Below are 19,233 nucleotides of genomic sequence, written 5' to 3' on the forward strand. Positions count from 1 at the left end.
TGTTTCATTAATCCAAAGAAAGTAAAATGATCAGCCATGAAGATAGAATTTCTTCCAAAAAAAAAAGTTTGGTGAGACTCGAAGACTTTTTGTTCCTTTTTTTGGGTTTAAATAAAATATACTTAAAATGAACTTCCCATAAAAGGCGTCACTTCTGCACAGAGAATAAAACCAAAACCCCCAAAAACAAGACCGTCGCCACTCATTTCCAACCCGCAGCTTCCGAGATCGATCACGCCAAAGACGATTTGTTTACAAAAACCAGAATTCGTAAACCATCAAACTCTGTTTATGTTTCGCTGACTTCGGGAAAACTGCCACAAGATGGCGCCGCGGCGAAATTTGACCAAGGGCAGCCCGAGAACAAAAAAAAAACGCCACTCTTATTTTTTCAAATTAAGAGTCTTCAAGCCAACGAGAATAGTCTGAAATGTTGGATTTAATATTTTCGAAGAACTGTGTCAGCGAGTTTAATGTGTATTTTTTTCCCTGAATCGCCTCGTCTCTGTTTCCTCAGCCGTCCGGACCGGCCCGGTCGGGGGGGAGAATACGTCAAAGTAAGTTGTTTTATTGATCTGTTTCCTCCCCTCGGTCTGGAGTTTGTGTCGCTGGAGGTGAAAAGGTGTGTCAGATGTTCCAACAAGCCATTAACTCTCATCCTTTTATTCACCGAAAAGCCTCGATTGTCCAAAACACATCAAATGTGTTCTGCTCCTTCGTTTCCTGCAGCCTTCCTGCACCTTTCACCCCCCCAATGATTTAGTTCTGTATTTCAAATGGATCATCTTCATCCTTTCGCCATCGTCGCCGTGACTCCATGACCTCTGACCTCTCAGCCCTGTTCTGGCTTAACGGACGTGCAGAAGCTCGTCTTATCAGATGTTGATGAAAAACATCTGGTAGTAATTCCACATGTCTGAATTTGGATTTTGAGTTCGAAGAGGATTTTTAGACTTTCCCACATGGAGAGAACCTTTATAAAACATATATGTTTTAATGTAGGTTTTGATATAGGTTTTGAATATATGTGACATATATAAAATTGGCCGGTTTCCTATATTTTATGTACATATATGTACATATGTCTTTACCATATATGTACAAATATAGGAAAATGGCCAATTTTATATATGCCACATATATTCAAAACCTATATTAAAACATATATGTGCATATATGTGCATATATGTAGCATATATATTGTCATATATGTGCATATATGCAGCATTTATGCAGCATTTATGTGCATACATGCAGCATATATATTGTCATATATGTGCATATATGACAATATATGTGCATATATGCTGCATATATGTGCATATATGCAGCATATATGTGCATATATCCTCATATAGGTTCTTTCCATGTGGGTTCTTCTTTAAACCTTTCATCATAACTTGTCCCAGTGTTTATCAACTCAAAGGAGACCGTCTAATGTACCACACACACACACACACACACACACACACACACACAACGCACACACACACACACGCACACGCACACGCACACGATGGATGTTATTAAACCTGATAGAGGAACAATTCATCTGTTGGCCCTGGAGGTGAATTCATGTCGAAGTAACACGACTTTCTTCAACCTGAATCCAACGCAAAACATGTTCAAGTGGAATGGTTTTGGTTTCCCTACACACACACACACACACACACACACACACACCCCACACACACACACACACTCATTTCCTGACACAGCTCGTAATTCACAGTGCAGAGGCACAGGAGGGGTGGATGGCCTTCATAGCATGTGTGTGTGTGTGTGTGTGCGCGCTCTGAGTGATGGGGCTCCTCAACAAACACGTTGCCATGACGACGAGTCGGGAGTCCCTCCGATGCCACTGTGGGAACGACTGCAGTCCTGGGCGCCACGGCGAGCAAGTCGCTTGGCGCTGGGAGCGGTTCCAGACTGGAGCGATGCTGACCAGCCGGCGTTCCTCCGTCCAGTTCTCCAGGGAGCGCTGGTGGCTGCAGCCGCCGCCCGACCACCTGACCAAGCAGCTGGAGGAGGAGCTGACGCTGAGGGAGCGCCATGTGAGGAGCCATGCCTGGTACCATGGACCCATCCCCCGGGAGGTCAGCACACACACACACACACACACACACACGTGTGTGTGTAAATCCCAGAATTCATAGAATTCATATGTGTACATATTTATATGGATTCAGCAAAAGTCTAAATAAATAGTGTGAATAATGTTTGTTGGGTTTTTCTGCTTATCCTCGTATATTTTAACTTTTAACATTAATTAACTTTACTCTGCCTTATTGATATTTTTACTTCTATTTTATTGTGTGTCCTTTTCTGTGTAGATGGTTTACAAGAATTCCCCTGTTCTGTTCTGTTCTGTTCTGTTCTATTCTATTCTATTCTATTCTATTCTATTCTATTCTATTCTATTCTATTCTATTCTGTTCTGTTCTGTTCTGTTCTGTTCTGTTCTGTTCTGTTCTATTCTATTCTATTCTATTCTATTCTATTCTATTCTATTCTATTCTATTCTATTCTATTCTGTTCTGTTCTGTTCTGTTCTGTTCTGTTCTGTTCTGTTCTGTTCTGTTCTGTTCTGTTCTTGTTCTGTTCTGTTCTGTTCTATTCTATTCTATTCTATTCTATTCTATTCTATTCTATTCTATTCTATTCTATTCTATTCTATTCTGTTCTGTTCTGTTCTGTTCTGTTCTGTTCTGTTCTGTTCTGTTCTGTTCTGTTCTGTTCTGTTCTGTTCTGTTCTGTTCTGTTCTGTTCTGTTCTGTTCTGTTCTGTTCTGTTCTGTTCTGTTCTGTTCTGTTCTCTTCTCTTCTCTTCTCTTCTCTCTCTCTTCTCTTCTTTCTCCTTCTCTTCTCTTCTCTTCTCTTCTCTTCTCTTCTCTTCTCTTCTCTTCTCTTCTCTTCTCTTCTCTTCTCTTCTCTTCTCTTCTCTTCTGTTCTGTTCTGTTCTGTTCTGTTCTGTTCTGTTCTGTTCTATTCTATTTCTATTCTATTCTGTTCTGTTCTGTTCTATTCTATTCTATTCTATTCTATTCTATTCTATTCTATTCTATTCTATTCTATTCTATTCTATTCTATTCTATTCTATTCTATTCTATTCTATTCTATTCTATTCTATTCTATTCTAGTCTAGTCTAGTCTAGTCTAGTCTAGTCTAGTCTAGTCTAGTCTAGTCTAGTCTAGTCTAGTCTAGTCTAGTCTAGTCTAGTCTAGTCCACCTGTTTGTTGAGAGAACCTGGATCAGTCTGAAGTTTCACACACTTAGAGAGAAATAACTAATAACTCCTGATATTGAAGTTGTGATGAAGGAGGAACGTCAGAACAACCTGCTGACTCGTGGTTATTGAAACACTCGGCGTTCCCTTTGATCTCCGCTGAGCGTCGGGCGTCGGACCCGGAGCAGCAGGTGAACTCGTCCCTCCTGCCAGCGGTGACCCGGAGCTCTGCTGTGGTGCGTTCAGGTGTCCGAGACTCTGCTGCTGAACGACGGCGACTTCCTGCTCCGGGACTCCCAGAGCGGCGAGGGCGACTTCGTGCTGAGCAGCCGCTGGGAGCAGAGGAGCCTCCACCTGCCCGTCAGGAGGACGCCGTCCACGCAGACGTCCTCCCGTGTGCAGTACGGCCTGGAGGAGGAGGAGGGGGAGGAGGGGGGAGGAGGCCTTCGCCTCCTTACCGGCCCTGGTTCACTTCTACGTGGGCGGCCGTGTGGCTCTGAGGCGCGGCGGCGGCGGCGGCGTGCGGCTGGTCCGGCCGGTGAACCGGACTTTTCCTCTCAGCTACCTGGAAACTGCCTTCAGCAGGTGAGAGTCCCTGTTTCCTTACAGCTCATCTCCTGTTTGTTGACTAGTAATCCTGTCGCTTTGTAGATAAACTTCACTGGAGAAGAAAGTAGAAAACACAAGTTGAGGATTTTAGATGGACCCCATACAGTCCTTCTTTCTTTCTTTCTTTCTTTCTTTCTTTCTTTCCTCGTTCATTTGGTAAAAGTGTGATACACAAACGTTCCCCTCACTTCTGCCGCTGAGCCCGCTGCCCCCCCCCCCCCCCCCCCCCCCCCCCCCATCCACAACACACACTGTTCACACTTCTGCCCTCTGACTGATATTTTTGCACTGCTCTGTTATTTTATTTTATTCTATTTTTATTCGATTTTGTGGGTATATACTTATTTATGTATGTCGGCTCCAGGGTTGATGGCAAAATTTGAATTTCATTCACTGTGGAACCTGGCTTTAACTGCTGATATGACAATAAAACACCTTGAACCTTGAACCTTGAACCTTGAACCTTGAACCTCTGTCTCTCCTCAGTCCTTCCTCTTCCCACCACCAGGGGGCAGAAGTGGAGCAAAGCCAGGAGACCCTGCTGAGCCCTCTGGACAGACACAGTGAGTCCAACACACCACACACACACACACAACACACACACACACACACACACACACACACACACACACACACACACACACACACACATTTCGAATTTCCTCAGACCACTGCATTTTCAAAACTTTCTCGAAATGTTTGAATCCATTTAACTGAAATCAATAACATATTTTTGCACTGCTGTTATTTTATTTTATTTTATATTTTATTTTAGTTTATGTTATTTTTATGCTTTTGTGTATATACTTGCTTATTTATGTATGTCGGCTCCAGGGTCGACGGCAAAATAAGAATTTCATTCACTGTGAAACCTGGCTTTTACTGCTGATATGACAATAAAACACCTTGAACACCTTGAACACCTTGAACATATGGAGGCAGTTTTCGATATATTTAACTCATGTTTATTATGAAGACATTGGGAACCTCACTAATGTATGAAACAAACGACCAACTTCGCAGGAATCAGTCATTTCCATCAGCAAATTCTCCTACATGTTGTAGACCAACACTTGACACATCACGCTGAAATGCAATACGTTACCAAATAAAAACTGAAATAATCTCACAGGATCAATTTCATTCACTTTTGACTTTGCGTCTGGAACAAACCTTCCTCCAGACCAACTTCACGGTGTAGATGAGAACGGTGAACGCGAGCGCCGAAACGAGCAGCAGAAATCCCACCACGTCGACGGAGTAGTACTGGATCGTGGACATTTTGTAGGACTCTGTCCGCAGGTGAGCGGCGCCCCTGTGCCTCATGACGAACTCGATCCAGAACATGGCCCGCTGCAGCGGTTTGGTGGGCTGGTCCCGGTGCAGGCTGGACAGCTCCTTCATCTTCCGGCTGTAGGACGGATCGTGCAGGACCTCCTTCACCGCCTCCAGGAAGAGCTCCTCATTCACGGTTCCAAAGTCCAGGACTTTGGCCACGCCCCGAGCCTCCATCCTGAAGAAATTGTCGGGCTGGTCAAAGAGAAGGGGCAGGCCAACCAGTGGGACTCCATGGTAGATGGCCTCCTGCATTCCGTTGGTCCCTCCGTGGGCCACGAACAGCCGGGTCTTCGGGTGACCCAGCAGGTCGTTTTGGGGCAGCCAGTCCAGGAGTAGGGTGTTGTTGCCGAGGGTGGAGGGTCTCTGGCCCTTGTGTCTCCAGAGGACCTTCTGGGGGAGTTGAGCGAAGGCCGCGGCGATGTCCTCCGTGATGTCCTGGGGTAGGTCCTCCACCAGGGTGCCGAGCGTCATGACAATGACGCCGTGTTCGCCGGAGCTCTGCACGAAGTCCTCCAGCTCCTTGGGCAGAGGTTTCGGGGGCTTGCACTGGAATCCCGACATGTAGACCACGTTTGGCATGGTGGGTCGGGGGAATTCAAAGGTGAAGTCGTTCCTCATCAGCCAGATGTCGGCCGCCTGGAACAGCTCCATGTAGTGGACGTCGCTGCCAAAGTAGCGGCGGACGAAAGGTTTGTAGTTCGGCTCGGTGACGTACAGAATCTGCATCCACGTGAACAGATAGTACAACACGTTCTGTATCCGCTGGGGAAACGTCATCCTGTCGGTCAGCTTTGTCCCCGGTATCGGCACGTACGAAAGCGGCGACGGCGCAATGGCTTGATGCCCCTCCCCCTGGATCGTCCAGCGCACGTTCAGGACAAGCGGAAGGCCCATGCGGTGAGCCAGGAGCACGCCGGCGCCAATGGCCGGGTCGGTGAGCACCAAGTCGTATCTGGCGTCGTGCAGACTCTGCATCAGCTGGTCGTTGTCGAACACTTCCCCCATCACCTTCATCACCTGCTTGTTCATCTGGTAGAACTGTTGCACCAGGTCGTACTCCAGAGTCAGACGGGTCCAGAGCGGCGCCCCTTGCCGTCGCAGGCGCAGCGTCTTCGTCACGTAAGCGCCAAAGTCTTTCTTGTCGAAGCCGAACGAGGAGTTGATGGTGAGGCAGTTGTAGTGAGGCGAGTCGAGCTTGATGTACCACGTGTCGAAGGGCCTCAGCACTGTGACCTCGTGGCCTCTGGAGTGCAGCTCCTCCACGATGACCTTCATGTTGACCCAGTGGCTGCCGTCCACTGGCACCACCAGCACCTTGCCTCCATCGGCCAGCAGCGAAGAGCAGAGCAGCACGGCGGCCGTCACCAAGATCGGACGGCACATCTCGGCGGCGGATTCTGAAAACACAGGAGAGAGATGCCGTGTCGGTCTCATATGTTCACTCAGTGCGTTCACGCCCTCTGACTGGCGGTTTACGTCAAAAGTCCAAAAGTCATACATCGTGACTGACACCGTGTCGTAACGCTTGGCGCCAACGGGGTCGTCGTTACATCACGGAGAGTTCATGTCCACAGGTGAGAGCGGGGATGGAGAGAGGCAGCAAATGTCGCTTCCCTAATCTCGTGTACCCGATCAGCACGGGATCACAAAAAACACCTTGGAACCGTCCAGACTCACCTGCGACTGCTCAGCTTTCACTAGAACCCCCTGTTTCCTCCAAAGTCCCAGTGCATAGCTTGCATAACTCCCAGCTTCCAGCCGGCTCTCCGATTACGCAACGGCAACGTGGGAATTAGTCCTAGTAAATCCCACAAGTTGAACAAAAGCTGTTCCCTCTCAGTTTTCACGGCTTTGTATTGAAGCACGTTGGCTGCCGAGTGGCAACAAATATCTCCTTCTTGTTCTGTGTTCCCATCAATAAAAGTCCTCAGCTTCAGTAAAATGCTGGGAACTATTTAAACCCCCTACCCCCCCCCCCCCCCCCACTGAGGACTTTAAAGACGATACGCACTTCTGTGTGCGGACAGGTGTGAATGTACCCGCTTTCCAGAGCGGAGCGACGGTAACTTTTTAAGTACACATTCAGTGGCAATCTCAATGGGGGAAACACATCTGGAACGGCTCCGCTCATCTGGTTCCACTCGAGCTTCGACTCGGTTCACACGTGCTCGTTATCATCAGGCATGAGAGCAAGTTCTGTTCACGCTTCAGTACATCAACACTTTCCCGTTCAGACGACAAACACTTGATGCTCGACACTCACTGAACGGCGGCTCCGGCTTCTGTCCCGAGGAGACGGTGGTTGTTGTTGCCGGTCGGGTCGGAGGGGCTTCAGCTCTGAGGGGCTTCAGCTCTGAGGGGCTTCAGCTCTGAGGGGCTTCAGCTCTGAGGGCGCAGCGCCAGAACATGTGCTCCCTGCAGCAACAACAGCTTACATAAGGGGCCGGATCACCGTGAGGGACCTTGAACTCTACCTGCTGTTCGGCTGTGGAGCAAAAGTCAAGGGGACCCTCGACTCTCAATCATTGGGGAAACTGAATTCAATCAAGGGAACAAAACGTTCTAGTCTTCTCCGCCAGAAACACCTGATCAGTGAAGTGCTGCCGAGGTTAACTTTACGTAGTGTAAATTAGAAACCTCCAGAGGGTCTGAATTCTCATCTGGAATCGTTTTTCTGCTGAATTATTATTATTATTGTTATTCATAATAATAATAGTATTATTTTCATTAAACTGCCTCATTGCTCAGACGCAGTAATCCAGCAATGTGATCATTTGACCTATCGTCATAATTGATAGAAGAAATACGTTTGACGCATCAACGACTTATCTAAGTTACTTATTACTTCTGTTGAGATAAGCAGCTGCGAGCCGTAATCCTTTTCCAGTGACTTTGATCAGTATTGTAGTCATAACACTGATTTTGTGACGTGATCATGTGGATGTTTTGTATGATCCGACATCAGTTGAGTCACGATGACACAGCGTGTGATGATCCAGCGTGAGTTTGTACCGTCGTGTGAAAGTGTCCCCGTGGGATCCTGCAGTGTCTCGTTCCAGCAAAAGTACGTGACTTTTGCTGGAACGAGAAACTGCAGGATCCCACTCTTCTTGTGTTTCTTTCCTCGGTACTAAATAACTCCCAGCGCCTTTCAGGAAGTTGAGCGACTGAGGCGTCGGGTTTTTTAGGGCGCAGAGCGTTTCCTGTGGCGTCGCTCTCTGTAATTGGTTCACGAGCGACTTAAAAAGCTGCTTTGTAGTTGATTTATAGACGTAAGTTACTGACGCTGAGGGTTCCTTCACGGTCCCTCCGTCCTCTCTCTCTCTCTCTCTCTCTCTCTCCCACCTGCAGCTCCGCCGCCCGGCGGGACCTCCCCTCCGAGCGCCCCCGCCCGCTCCGGCCGGCCCCGACCGTCCTCCGACCACTGCTACACGGAGCTGCGTCCCGGTCCCCAGACCTACGTGGACAGGCTGCGGGCGGGAGAGGGCGCCCGCCCGCCGAGGACGGACTTCTCGCCGGTGATGGAGACGCTGTCCTGCTTCCGGCCCGGCGGCTACGCCTCGCCGCTGATGCCCCGGGGCAACAAGCCCCTGGAGGCCGGGATCCTGCGCAGGGTGAAGGAGGTGCTGGCGGACCTGGACCCCCGGACTGCGGCCAAACACATCACCAAGGCTGACTGCACGGTACTCCCCCCCCCCCCCCCCCCCTTATCTGTAACAGCACCCCCTGCAGGGTGAGTGTTTTTTTGTTTTGTTTTGGGGTTTTTTTAGCCTTTTTTTTGTTTTTTTGAATTAAAAAAAAAATTATAAAAAATTATCAAAAAAAATTTTTTATTAAAATTTTTTTTAATTTAATTTTTTTTTTAATTCAAGTTTTGTGCTTCTCTATAAAAGAAGCAGAATGTGCTTCTTTTATAAAGAAGCACATTGTAATTCCAATGTGCTTCTCTATAAAAGCACATTGGAATTACAGTCGTTCCAATGTGCTTTTATAGAGAAAATAGAAAAGCCCAACATCCACATGAACAAGCAGGTGAGTTTGCGACTGTGGAAATGAAGAAGTCCCCAACAGGGAGAAACCTTTGCAGAAACCAGAGTCAGAGGTGGAGGAATTGTGAGGACCGGTGAAGGTGAAAGGATGGAGGAGAGGAGAGGAAAGACAGAGAGATAGACTTGGTGGGGAGAAACATACAAAATGTTAGTGCTACATACATTTTTTTTCTTCTTTTTAATAATACAGTAATCACAGTGATCTAAATATTTTCCAACTGCCATGAGATGAAACCAGCCTGAGCAACAACAGAGCAAAAACCAAAATAATCACAACAATTCTAACAAAAGCAAAAACAAAAGGACACAAAACAAAGAAAGAAAAAAAAAAAAAAGAAAAGAGAAAAACAAACTGAATGAAACAAAAAACAAAACAAAAACAACCAAAAACAGAAAAAAAGCAATAAAAATAAAAAACCAACAAACAAACAAAAAACCAACAAAAACAACAACTTGATTTTGATAATCAACTGAACAATCTCGTCAATGAGGAGTGGAAGTGTGTGTGTGTGTGTGTGTGTGTGTGTGTGTGTGTGTGTGTGTGTGTGTGTGTGTGTGTGTGTGTGTGTGTGTGTGTGTGTGTGTGTGTGTGTGTGTGTGTGTGTGTGTGTGTGTGTGTGTGAATGGAACTGTTGTGGAGGGGGGGCGAGGAGGCCACCAGGGCCGGACGCCACCTTGAGCGTCTGTTAAGAATGTCGGCGGTTCCCAGGTGGCCCGGATCCTCCAGGTGACCCCGGAGGTGCAAAGGATGATGGGAGTCAGCTCCGGGCTGGAGTTGCTCACGCTGCCACACGGTCAGCAGCTCAGGCTGGACCTTCTGGAGAGGTGAGTGTTTTATTCTGAAGGCTCAATAACCAGAAGCAAACATCTGGACCAGTGCTGTGTGTGTGTGTGTGTGTGTGTGTGTGTGTGTGTGTGTGTGTGTGCGTGTGTGTGTGTGTGTGGTCCCGCAGGTTCCAGACCATGGCGGTCATGCTGGCGGTGAACGTGCTGGGCTGCACGGGGACGAGCGAGGAGCGCGCCGCCCTGCTGCACAAGCTCATCCAGGTCGCCGCCGAGCTGAAGAGCGCCATGGGCAACATGTTCGGCTTCGCCGCGGTGATGCGGGCGCTGGAGCTGCCGCAGGTGAGACGCTTGAGGCCGCTGCGGCGCCCGGTCCACTCCGGCCGGAGCAGGGAAGAATAAAATTAGCAAAGTTTGAATCAAATTGAGGCGAAATTCCACATTTTGTCCACTAGGTGTTGCACTGTTACGATGGAATATAGTGTTAGAGTGTTTCCTCCAGATCTCGTCAGGTGAGCCGTGGGAAATTATCACATTTCACATTTTTTTTCTAAAAACAACCTTTGCTCTCACAGCGACAGTGTGTTGCAGAGTAATCATGTATAAATACTCTTCACCACTAGAGGGCAGCACAGAACTTTGCCGGTGAAATGTAAAGTGACAGACGTCAGTGTGGTTCATCTCCACCTCCTGCTACCATCTTGTATCAAAGTACTGTGTCAGTGACAGTGATGGAGAAGTTTTTGAAAACCAGGATCTCAGCTCTTCATCCATCAGGTCCAGGTTTCACACTGAGGGAGGCACTATTAAAAAAAGTCCTTACTTTCTGGATTTACTGGATTCCTGTTGATAAAACTTTGATGAGAAAGACTTTATATTGTTAATAGAGGCTGCAGAGTTTAACATTTTAACATTTCCAGGTGGTGGTGGTGTGCCTCCAGAGTTTTCCAAAGAAAAAAGTGTGTCTTGGCTCAAAAAAGGTTAAAAAACACTGTTTTACAAGACACTGACTGCAAACCGCCGCCACACACACACATCTGGCCGCATCCATGTGTGTGTGTGAATATGATCAACAATGTAAAACGCTGAAAGAGAAAAGTTTCATATGAGTAAAATTAATTTACCATCTCATGTATATTTGCACAAAAATACTCTAAATGTTAAGTATTGGGAATCTGTTTGACACTCTGATCAAATGCTTAATTATATTTAATTCGGATGTTTTCAGTTTAAAAGCTTCAACGAGTTGAAGTGACGGGAGGGAAAATAAGATTTCTATGGAAAAGCAGCAGGTTAAAGCAACAAATTAGACAAACAAACTACCGACAATCAAATAGAAGCGTCGTGACTCTGAAGCTCAAACCAAAGAGAAACTGGAAAAACTCAAAGCGCAGTGCGAAACTCTTGTTCCGTCTCTGGAATTGACCGTCGGTTGTGTGTCTGAGTGTCTCTGGGGTGTTTGTGTCTGATGGCGTGTCCCAGGTGTCCCGCCTGGAGCAGACGTGGACGGCGTTGCGGCAGCGGCACACAGAGGGCGCCATACTCTACGAGAAAACACTGCGGCCTTTCCTCAAGGGAACCGACGCGGGAAGAGGTATCCTCCTGTCCTGCACCAGACACTCACCACCTCAGGGACATGTTTCACTTTCAACAATGACATTTTTTACATTTAATTTTCTTTGATTCTTCACGCCCAAATATGTCATAATATCCTCATTTGGTGGATTATTGTGAACAGAATGAGAACGGGAAGCATCGCTTCAGAGTTGTTTTAGACCTATAAATGCAGGAAATGTCGCACATAGTCATTGCTGAGTGCTTCAGGGGTTGTGTTTTTCACAATAAAATAAATATTGTTTTTTTTATTTTGTGGAGAACGCAAGCTTTCAAACAAGGTGTATGCATATAGTGCAAAATATGAAAACCTCTGGTTAGCAAAAATAAAGTACAAATACCGGGGGGGGGGGGGGTCATAACCTTTAATATGAAAATATAAAGCTGATGTTCTGCTTTGCTGTATTTTAAAAAGCTGTAGTTTTTGCTGTGAAAATGTGGTTAATAACTACTTTCAATATGACATTTTGCTGCTTGTCACACTGTGAGACTGTTCATTAAACCGCATTCAGCTCGGGGGCAGTAGAGCGCCCCCCCCGCTGGACAGGGGTGGTACTGCGGTTCATCGCCCCGTCCCGTCTGTCCCGCAGAAAGCTTCCCGCTGTCCAGCACCACCTTCCCCCACGTGCTCCCCCTGCTGGCGCTGCTGGAGAAGAGCGGCGCGGTCCTGGACGCCGAGCCGTGGGACGGCGGCGACGTCGGGGTGGACGTGGTCATGTTCCACCTGGGGGCGGCGAGGACCGTCGCTCAGCTGGGGGGCAACTACCGCTCCAACGCCGAGGGCAAGCTGCAAGGTGGGAGTCCTCCTGGGACCAAGACGGGTGTTTTTAACCAAAAGACTCCTGATCTATTGATCGGGACGACGCCGGCGCACCCGCTGTTTTTGGGGCTGACTGATCGGGCCTCCTGTGGTTGCAGGTTTCCAGGAGCAGGCTGAGGTGATGGAGCTCTTCCTCACAGACTTCCAGATGAGGCTGCTGTGGGGCAGCCGGGGGGCCGAGGCCGACCAGGCTCTGCGACACGACAAGTTCCAGCAAGTGCTGACTGCTTTATCCTACAAACTGGAGCCTCCCATCAGAAAGCACTGATGGAGTGTGGAGGGAGGCAGCGGAGCCTCTGACGGGCTCCAGGGCTCCCCCTGGTGGCGGGCAGGAGCACTTTCACTCCCGCAGAGGAGCTGCTTCGAGACGTTTCCTGTTCCAGCTGCTGTTTTAGAAACTGGACTGAAGTTTGTCTCGCAGTTTGTGAACAATGACATGTGAGCGTGTCCAACCTTCAGCCATCTGAAGCCGCTTCCTGTGTCACTTCATGCTGTACAGTCTTTTGTAATACTTCTTTTTCTCTGGAAACAAAGTCTTATTTTATACATTCAGGACTAAAATGTCACTTTTCTAAAAAGTACTCTAGAAATTTAACAGAATAATATATATTTTATTTTATTTTATTTTTTTATTTTTTTTGGGTGGGAGGTACATTTTTAAAAATAGATTTCAGTCCGGAAAAAAATAACATTGACTAATGATCAGAATTTAACCATTTGAATCCAGTTTGATGCTGATTTATCGGTCAGTTTCCTTCAGTTTGTTCGATTTAAAAGATTTTTTTTGTGGTTCACAGTTGAAGTTTGTAAAATAAATATTTATTGATAACTCTGAAGCCGATTTAAAATGTGATTTATTGTTTAGAAGTATTTGCTGCTGAGCGGCTTCAGATCGCTCCGCTTCTTCCTTTCCTCTGTGGGAGTTGTAGTTCTTTCTCTCTCCACTTCCGCCGCGGGAAAACCAGCTGTGAGGGTAAAAAGAACTACAAACCATCCGCGAGAAGAGCGGATGTGCCTCAGCCCGCCCCGCCTCCTCACTTCCGGTCCCGCGTCGTCCTCTTCTCCGTGGGAGTTGTAGTTCTTTCTCTCTCCACTTCCGCCGCGGGATAACCAGCTGCGAGGGCAAATGAACTACAAACCGGAAGTGCGCGGAGCGGCTTCAGCCTGCCAGCAGGCAGCAAACATGTTGGCCGTTGTGTCGGCGCTGCTGCTTTTATCATGTTGCGGCTCAGTTTGTGGCGTTTTCCAGCAGCTTTACTGCACTTTGTCGGACAGCTGTGAGTGCGACTTCAAGCCCAATATCAGAGGTGAGCGCAGCCGAGCGGGTTAGCCGTTAGCCGTTAGCTGTCAGACGTAAACAGTGACCCTTCCCACGTTAAGTCGCCGTAATACTCTGGGAATCGCACCGGTTTTCATCACTAATCTTTTGCGTTGACGTTGTGAGGTGTGTGTGTTTTCAGTTTATATTATTTATGTGTTTCCAGAGAGTTCAGTCAATTCTTGTTTTTGTTGTTTCATGATAAGAATTCCTCTCTACTTCCTGATTTTAATCACTCCTTTTATTTATTTATTTTTTTTTTTTTATATTTACATCCTATATTAAGTTACATCCAGAAAGAGACCAGAGGTGTCAAACATGTGGCGGGAGGACCCAAATCAGCTCAGTAGATGGAAAGATGAGGCCATGATAGTGAAGTTACCATTAGCAAGTAGCACGAGAACTGCCAGACGTTAAAATACTGCTTTTTAAAACGAATCTGTCGTATTTTTGTGTTCGTTATTGACCGTCTGTCGTGATCTTTAGGTGTTTGTGTGCTGAAATGAATCAATGTCTGTATACGATCAATGGAGTGCTATTCCAGAGCGAACAAGGCAAAGTTGGAGATTCTCATGCAAAATAAAAACAACATAATCTCATGTCCTCAGTTTGGTGGGAGCACTGTGTTGTAGTGGGGCGTCGTACTGGCAACCTGCTCTTCTGGCTCCTTTCTGGGTTTACTCACTGAGCAGAAGCCGTTTTGTGATCTATGTTTTATTATGTATTCCCCCCCCCCCCCCCCCCAACGGTCAGGTTTGGAGTGGGACCTTTACAAGAATGTCTTCGGTCAGCATCTGGTTCAGGACGCCGTGTCGGAGGAGGTGGCCCGCTTCCTGGCCGACAAGAGCCCCGACCGGCCCCTGGTGCTGTCCTTCCACGGGTCCTCCGGGACGGGGAAGACGCTGGTCAGCTCCATGCTGGGGAACCACCTGTACGGCTCGGCCATGAGCAGCCCCTACATCCACCAGTTTGTCCCCACGCTGCACTTCCCTTCACCCCACCGGGTCCAACAGTACAGGGTAGGTGTGCACTTCTGACTCTGGTTACCCCCCCCCCCCCTCCCACCTGACCACGTTGAGTTGAGCCAGAGTGTGTGTGTGTGCGCTGGTTTCCAGGAGGAGCTGAAGACTTGGGTGCAGGGGAACCTGACGGAGTGCGCCCGCTCCGTCTTCATCTTTGACGAGATGGAGAAGCTGCCGCCCGGCGTCATCGACGTCCTGGAGCCCTTCCTCGGACCCTCCCACGTCGTGTTTCGCACCAACTACCGCAAGGCCATCTACGTCTTCATCAGGTACTGCCCCCCCCCCCCCCCCCCCCCCATCTCAACACAGCCAATCCTCATTTCTAAACAAATATCGCACAACATTAAAAACGAGCAATAAATCTGCAGGATTGTATTTGAACCCCAACAGAATTTGTCATTTGAAATTACCATGAAATCTCAGGTTGAGTGAGATTTAGTCTCATTTTAGTCCCGATATAATACTTATACTTATATTATCTATTTATTGATCTTGCTTTTATCTCCTGCTTATTTCTAAGTGCCCATGTTCCGTTCTGTGTTTTACTTTACGTCTTATACCCAGATAGTTTTATTTTTCACTTTTATTAATATTCTATTGTATTTTATAATATTCGTATGTACCAGAGTGCTGCAACAAAACAATTTCCCTTCAGGGATGAATAAAGTAATTATCTATCTATCTATCTATCTATCTATCTATCTATCTATCTATCTAAGAAGAGCCACGCCCCTTTTACTTTTCTGACCAAATATATTGGGGGGGGGGGGGAAACACAAATTTGTCTACTTTTTATTTTGTCATTTCAGGCGTGTCACATTTTAAACATTTTGTGCAGTCACATACAATATCCAATACCCCCTCCCCCCCCCCCCCCCCCCCCCCCACACACACACACACACATCCAAAAATATTTACACTTTTGATGATTAAAAACAGTTAAATTATAGCTCATGGAAATAATCCTACAAAATATATAATCTGTGTTTAAGTATACACACACATACTTATCAACACACACACACATCTCATATATGTGATTAACATGTGTGAAACGACATTAATGACTGAAACTTGAAGATGTGGGGAAAATGGATGTTGGGACGTGTCAGGACAGATGTTCTCCAGCTGATTTCTGTCATGTTTCGTCAAGTCAGTGACCCACAGAGTCACTTTTAGTGTGTGTGTGTGTGTGTGTGTGTGTGTGTGTGCCCTGCAGCACCACAGGACAGGAGCTGATCAGGGAGGTGACGGTGCAGAACCGACTGGCCGGACGCGAGCGAGAGGACATCAAACTGTCCGCCCTGCAGGACCGACTGGCCCAGGCGGTTTACAACGACAGCAGCAGTACGACTCCGCCACACGCGTCTCGCATCAGGGGCGGGGTTAACGGGTACTGAAGCCTCTCTCTCTCCCTCTCCCTCTCTCTCCACCAGGCGGGTTCTTCCATTCCAGCATCGTGCAGCAGCGGCTGGTGACGGTGTTCGTGCCCTTCCTGCCGCTGAGCCGCTGCCACGTGGAGCGCTGCGTCCACTCCCTGCTCTGCCAGTGGGGCAGCTGCCAGCGCAGTGACGTGGTGGAGGCAGTAGGGGGCGACGTGACCTACGCTCCCGCCCAGGGCCAGTACTTCTCCACCACCGGCTGCAAGGCCGTCGCCGCCAAAGTCAACTTCTTCCTGTGAGCGCCGGTTTCCAGGGGGGGTGGGGGTGGGGGGGTGGGGTAGGACGAGGCCGCGTCCGTCCACAGTGAGGGACGGCACCGGGAATCGAACCGGGCACTCCGTGGTGAGCGCTGAAGCTGGACGGCCGCGTCAGAGGAACTGCAGCGGTCTGTGTTTAGTGATTTCTAAACGCTTGAGCAACGTCACCGTCGTCCTGCAGGAGGCAGTTCTGTGAGCAGACTGAGAGCACACACACACACACGCTGTTAGGTAAGAAACCTGTAAGAATGAAAAGAGAGACAACCCCAGTATCGAGAGCAATAAAGAGTCAAAACAATAAGTCAGCTTGTACAAGGACAGAGAAATGAATTCACCTCAGGAGCTGAAGTTCACCGATCTGCCACGATCTTCATTTCTCTGCCCAGTTTTATTCAAAGTTAGAGTAGGCGGTTACATTTTCATACACAGACAAAGCAGGTTAACACTGGTTTCCAGGCCTGTGTGTGTGTGTGTGTGTGTGTGTGTGTGTGTGTGTGTGTGTGTGTGTGTGTGTGTGTGTGTGTGTGTGGTTACACTTCTATATGGTTCACACAGTTGAAGCAGGAGTCTCAGATAAGATGTCCCCCGGCCCAGAGGCCAGAGACCTTGAAGAGTCTCAGAGTGGTACAGTTTCAATAATACAAAGACTCGTGCCCTTGCAGGTGTGAACCAGTGAACAGTGGTTATAATAGACATGCATGAAACAACGATAACTTACAAAATGTTAATTCCCATTATATCAAGTACTAATAATAAACATAAAGTACAAATTTACCTAACATTCCCTCCTGTTTATCGTTGATGAATGCCAAAATTTACTCTGTCACATGCTGCAACTTTTATTGTCAGATTTTCTACAACATGGTCATTTTCATAGCATCTTCATCATTTACACTCAGCAGAGGAATCATCATCAAGCAACAAATCACCATTCCAAAAGTTACCCATAATCTAAGTGAGTATCTCAACATCTGCAGCTGAGGTCATTGAACTGTCTGCCATGAATTATGTCAAAAGGCGTTAGTCCGGTTTCACCGCTTGGCATAATTCTCATACTCATTAACTAAAATTTTAATGGTTCAAGCACAACACATTGTCATATGCTGACAATGAGACAATGTCTGAAAAGAAATAAAAAATCAAAAGTCCCTCCTATCTAAGGCATCTGTTCCTGCCTCCACAATTATTTTCCCTAAAAATTTTAATTTAAATGCAACCTAAGTATTTTTTTTTCTCTTAAGCAGTTATTGAAACTTAATTTATTAACATTAAACAATTTAAGGTGATCTTGTTGGCGGTGCAGCAACATCAGATCAGGATCCACCTGCAACATCTCACATCAGATTAGACAGTTCGATAATTTTATTAATGATCAACCACCAAAGAAATACTGACTTTAAACTTCATTACTGATATTAGAATTTATTCTATGTGCTCCTTATTATCAAATTTCTTTTTGACGATTATCTTTTAACTCTCATCATGTTTTTTATTGCTTTTATATATAATTATTGCCATTCCCCCTTTTATAAAAGAAATAGAAAACATTATCTATTTATTGCCATTCCCCCGAAATAGAAAACATTAAATAATCTTTTACCTTTAATTCAACATTGCTTTTAATTTAAAGTATTTTCCATTTATCTCCTATTTTATATCATTATAAAACACCTAAGAGCATCTCTAGTTGGGTCACTGTGCTCCTCCTGTTCTCCTCTGTCAGCGTCTCTCATGAGAACTGTCCTGGACAAAACATCGTCTCGTGAGAAGGTCATGTTTCCACCTCGTGCTCGTCGTCTGTGGTATTTCTGATGTCTCACAACAATCTCTGCAGAGAACCCACGGTCTGTCCTGAACTTCTTATCAGGCAGGTGGTGTTCTCTTTGTACCACAAACAACGTCTGAGTCTGTTGAGGGACTGGACAACGATGGTCAACAGGATAAGAGGCTGAGGTGACAGTCCGAGGATGCATCAAAAGGTTTAATTATCATCATTAGAATTCAAAGGGAATGGCTTTGCCCGTCGCATTAGTTTGACTTTTAACAGGTAAAAAACCGTAAGACTAGCTATTTTCATATCTCCTGGTTGGTTCATTTATTGGTTTATTAACTTTGTTCATACACTTTTTCTTGTAGAAAGTTGAATCACTAAATTTGGAGTTTGAAAGTATTGCCTTGGTGGTGGTCTGTTTAAATTGCATCTGATGGTTTATTATTTGGACCTTTATTTCAGTTCTTTGATATTAATTGTTATGAGACCCACAGGATCTCTTTCTGAAACTTTTACTCCTAGTAAGTAAGTAAGTAAGTAAAATTTATTTATTAAGCACTTTTCACAGATAAAAATCACAAAGTGCTGTACAGGAGAAAAGGTAAAAACAACAATATAAAATGTATATACATGTGTAAAATTTAAGTGACACTAGTGAAAAAATACCCATCAACCAAAAGCTCTCCTAAATAAACATGTTTTCAAATCCTTTTTAAACGAGACGACAGAGTCTGCCAGGTAGACAGTATTAACTAGAACCTGTCCTGTTAGTTCTTTTAACTAAACCTGCTGGTTGGAAGTGATAACTTTAATTTAATTTAATTTAATCAATTTATATTAACCATGTTTCTTTTCATTTATTTTACTTGTTAGATTAAATCTACATCAGTTAAAAACACTATTCTAGAAAAATGGCTGGTAGTGTGTTTGATCTGGTTTGGTTTCTTTCGCTGTGTTGAGGCGGTTCCCACAGGAACCACACTA

The 19,233-nt window shown here is 46.3% G+C and overlaps 3 protein-coding genes across 3 annotated transcripts in view; 2 read left to right on the forward strand and 1 right to left on the reverse strand.

The window, feature by feature from the left end:
* The window catches only part of sh2d3cb (SH2 domain containing 3Cb), a gene marked incomplete at its 5' end in the record, with an annotated part of 19,354 nt that extends 6,241 nt beyond the window's left edge, over positions 1–13,113 (forward strand). The window contains 11 exon segments of the mRNA XM_080499905.1: positions 518–557; positions 1,968–2,096; positions 3,473–3,664; positions 3,666–3,811; positions 4,322–4,398; positions 8,525–8,856; positions 9,932–10,047; positions 10,176–10,347; positions 11,488–11,599; positions 12,210–12,413; positions 12,538–13,113. Of these exon segments, the coding sequence (XP_080356031.1) occupies positions 518–557; positions 1,968–2,096; positions 3,473–3,664; positions 3,666–3,811; positions 4,322–4,398; positions 8,525–8,856; positions 9,932–10,047; positions 10,176–10,347; positions 11,488–11,599; positions 12,210–12,413; positions 12,538–12,707 (1,690 nt within the window). The 3' untranslated portion in view covers positions 12,708–13,113.
* On the reverse strand, positions 4,976–7,481 carry LOC308132395 (UDP-glucuronosyltransferase 2B31-like; the record flags this gene model as incomplete). The annotated part of the gene is made up of 2 exons (XM_080499480.1): positions 7,437–7,481; positions 4,976–6,570 (listed from the first exon to the last, which is right to left on the reverse strand). Exon 2 carries the CDS (start codon positions 6,554–6,556, stop codon positions 4,976–4,978), a length of 1,581 nt encoding a protein of 526 aa, XP_080355606.1. The 5' UTR covers positions 6,557–6,570; positions 7,437–7,481.
* Positions 13,114–13,614: 501 nt separating the features above from the next.
* On the forward strand, positions 13,615–16,468 carry tor2a (torsin family 2, member A). Its single transcript, XM_080498938.1, has 5 exons — positions 13,615–13,746; positions 14,511–14,776; positions 14,873–15,048; positions 15,999–16,126; positions 16,216–16,468. The coding sequence occupies exons 1-5, from the start codon at positions 13,623–13,625 to the stop codon at positions 16,458–16,460; spliced, it is 939 nt and encodes a 312-aa protein (XP_080355064.1). The 5' UTR covers positions 13,615–13,622; the 3' UTR covers positions 16,461–16,468.
* Positions 16,469–19,233: the final 2,765 nt, after the last annotated feature.

Source organism: Blennius ocellaris, assembly GCF_963422515.1.
Source record: "Blennius ocellaris genome assembly, chromosome: 7".
In the NCBI taxonomy this organism is placed as follows: Eukaryota; Metazoa; Chordata; class Actinopteri; order Blenniiformes; family Blenniidae; genus Blennius; species Blennius ocellaris.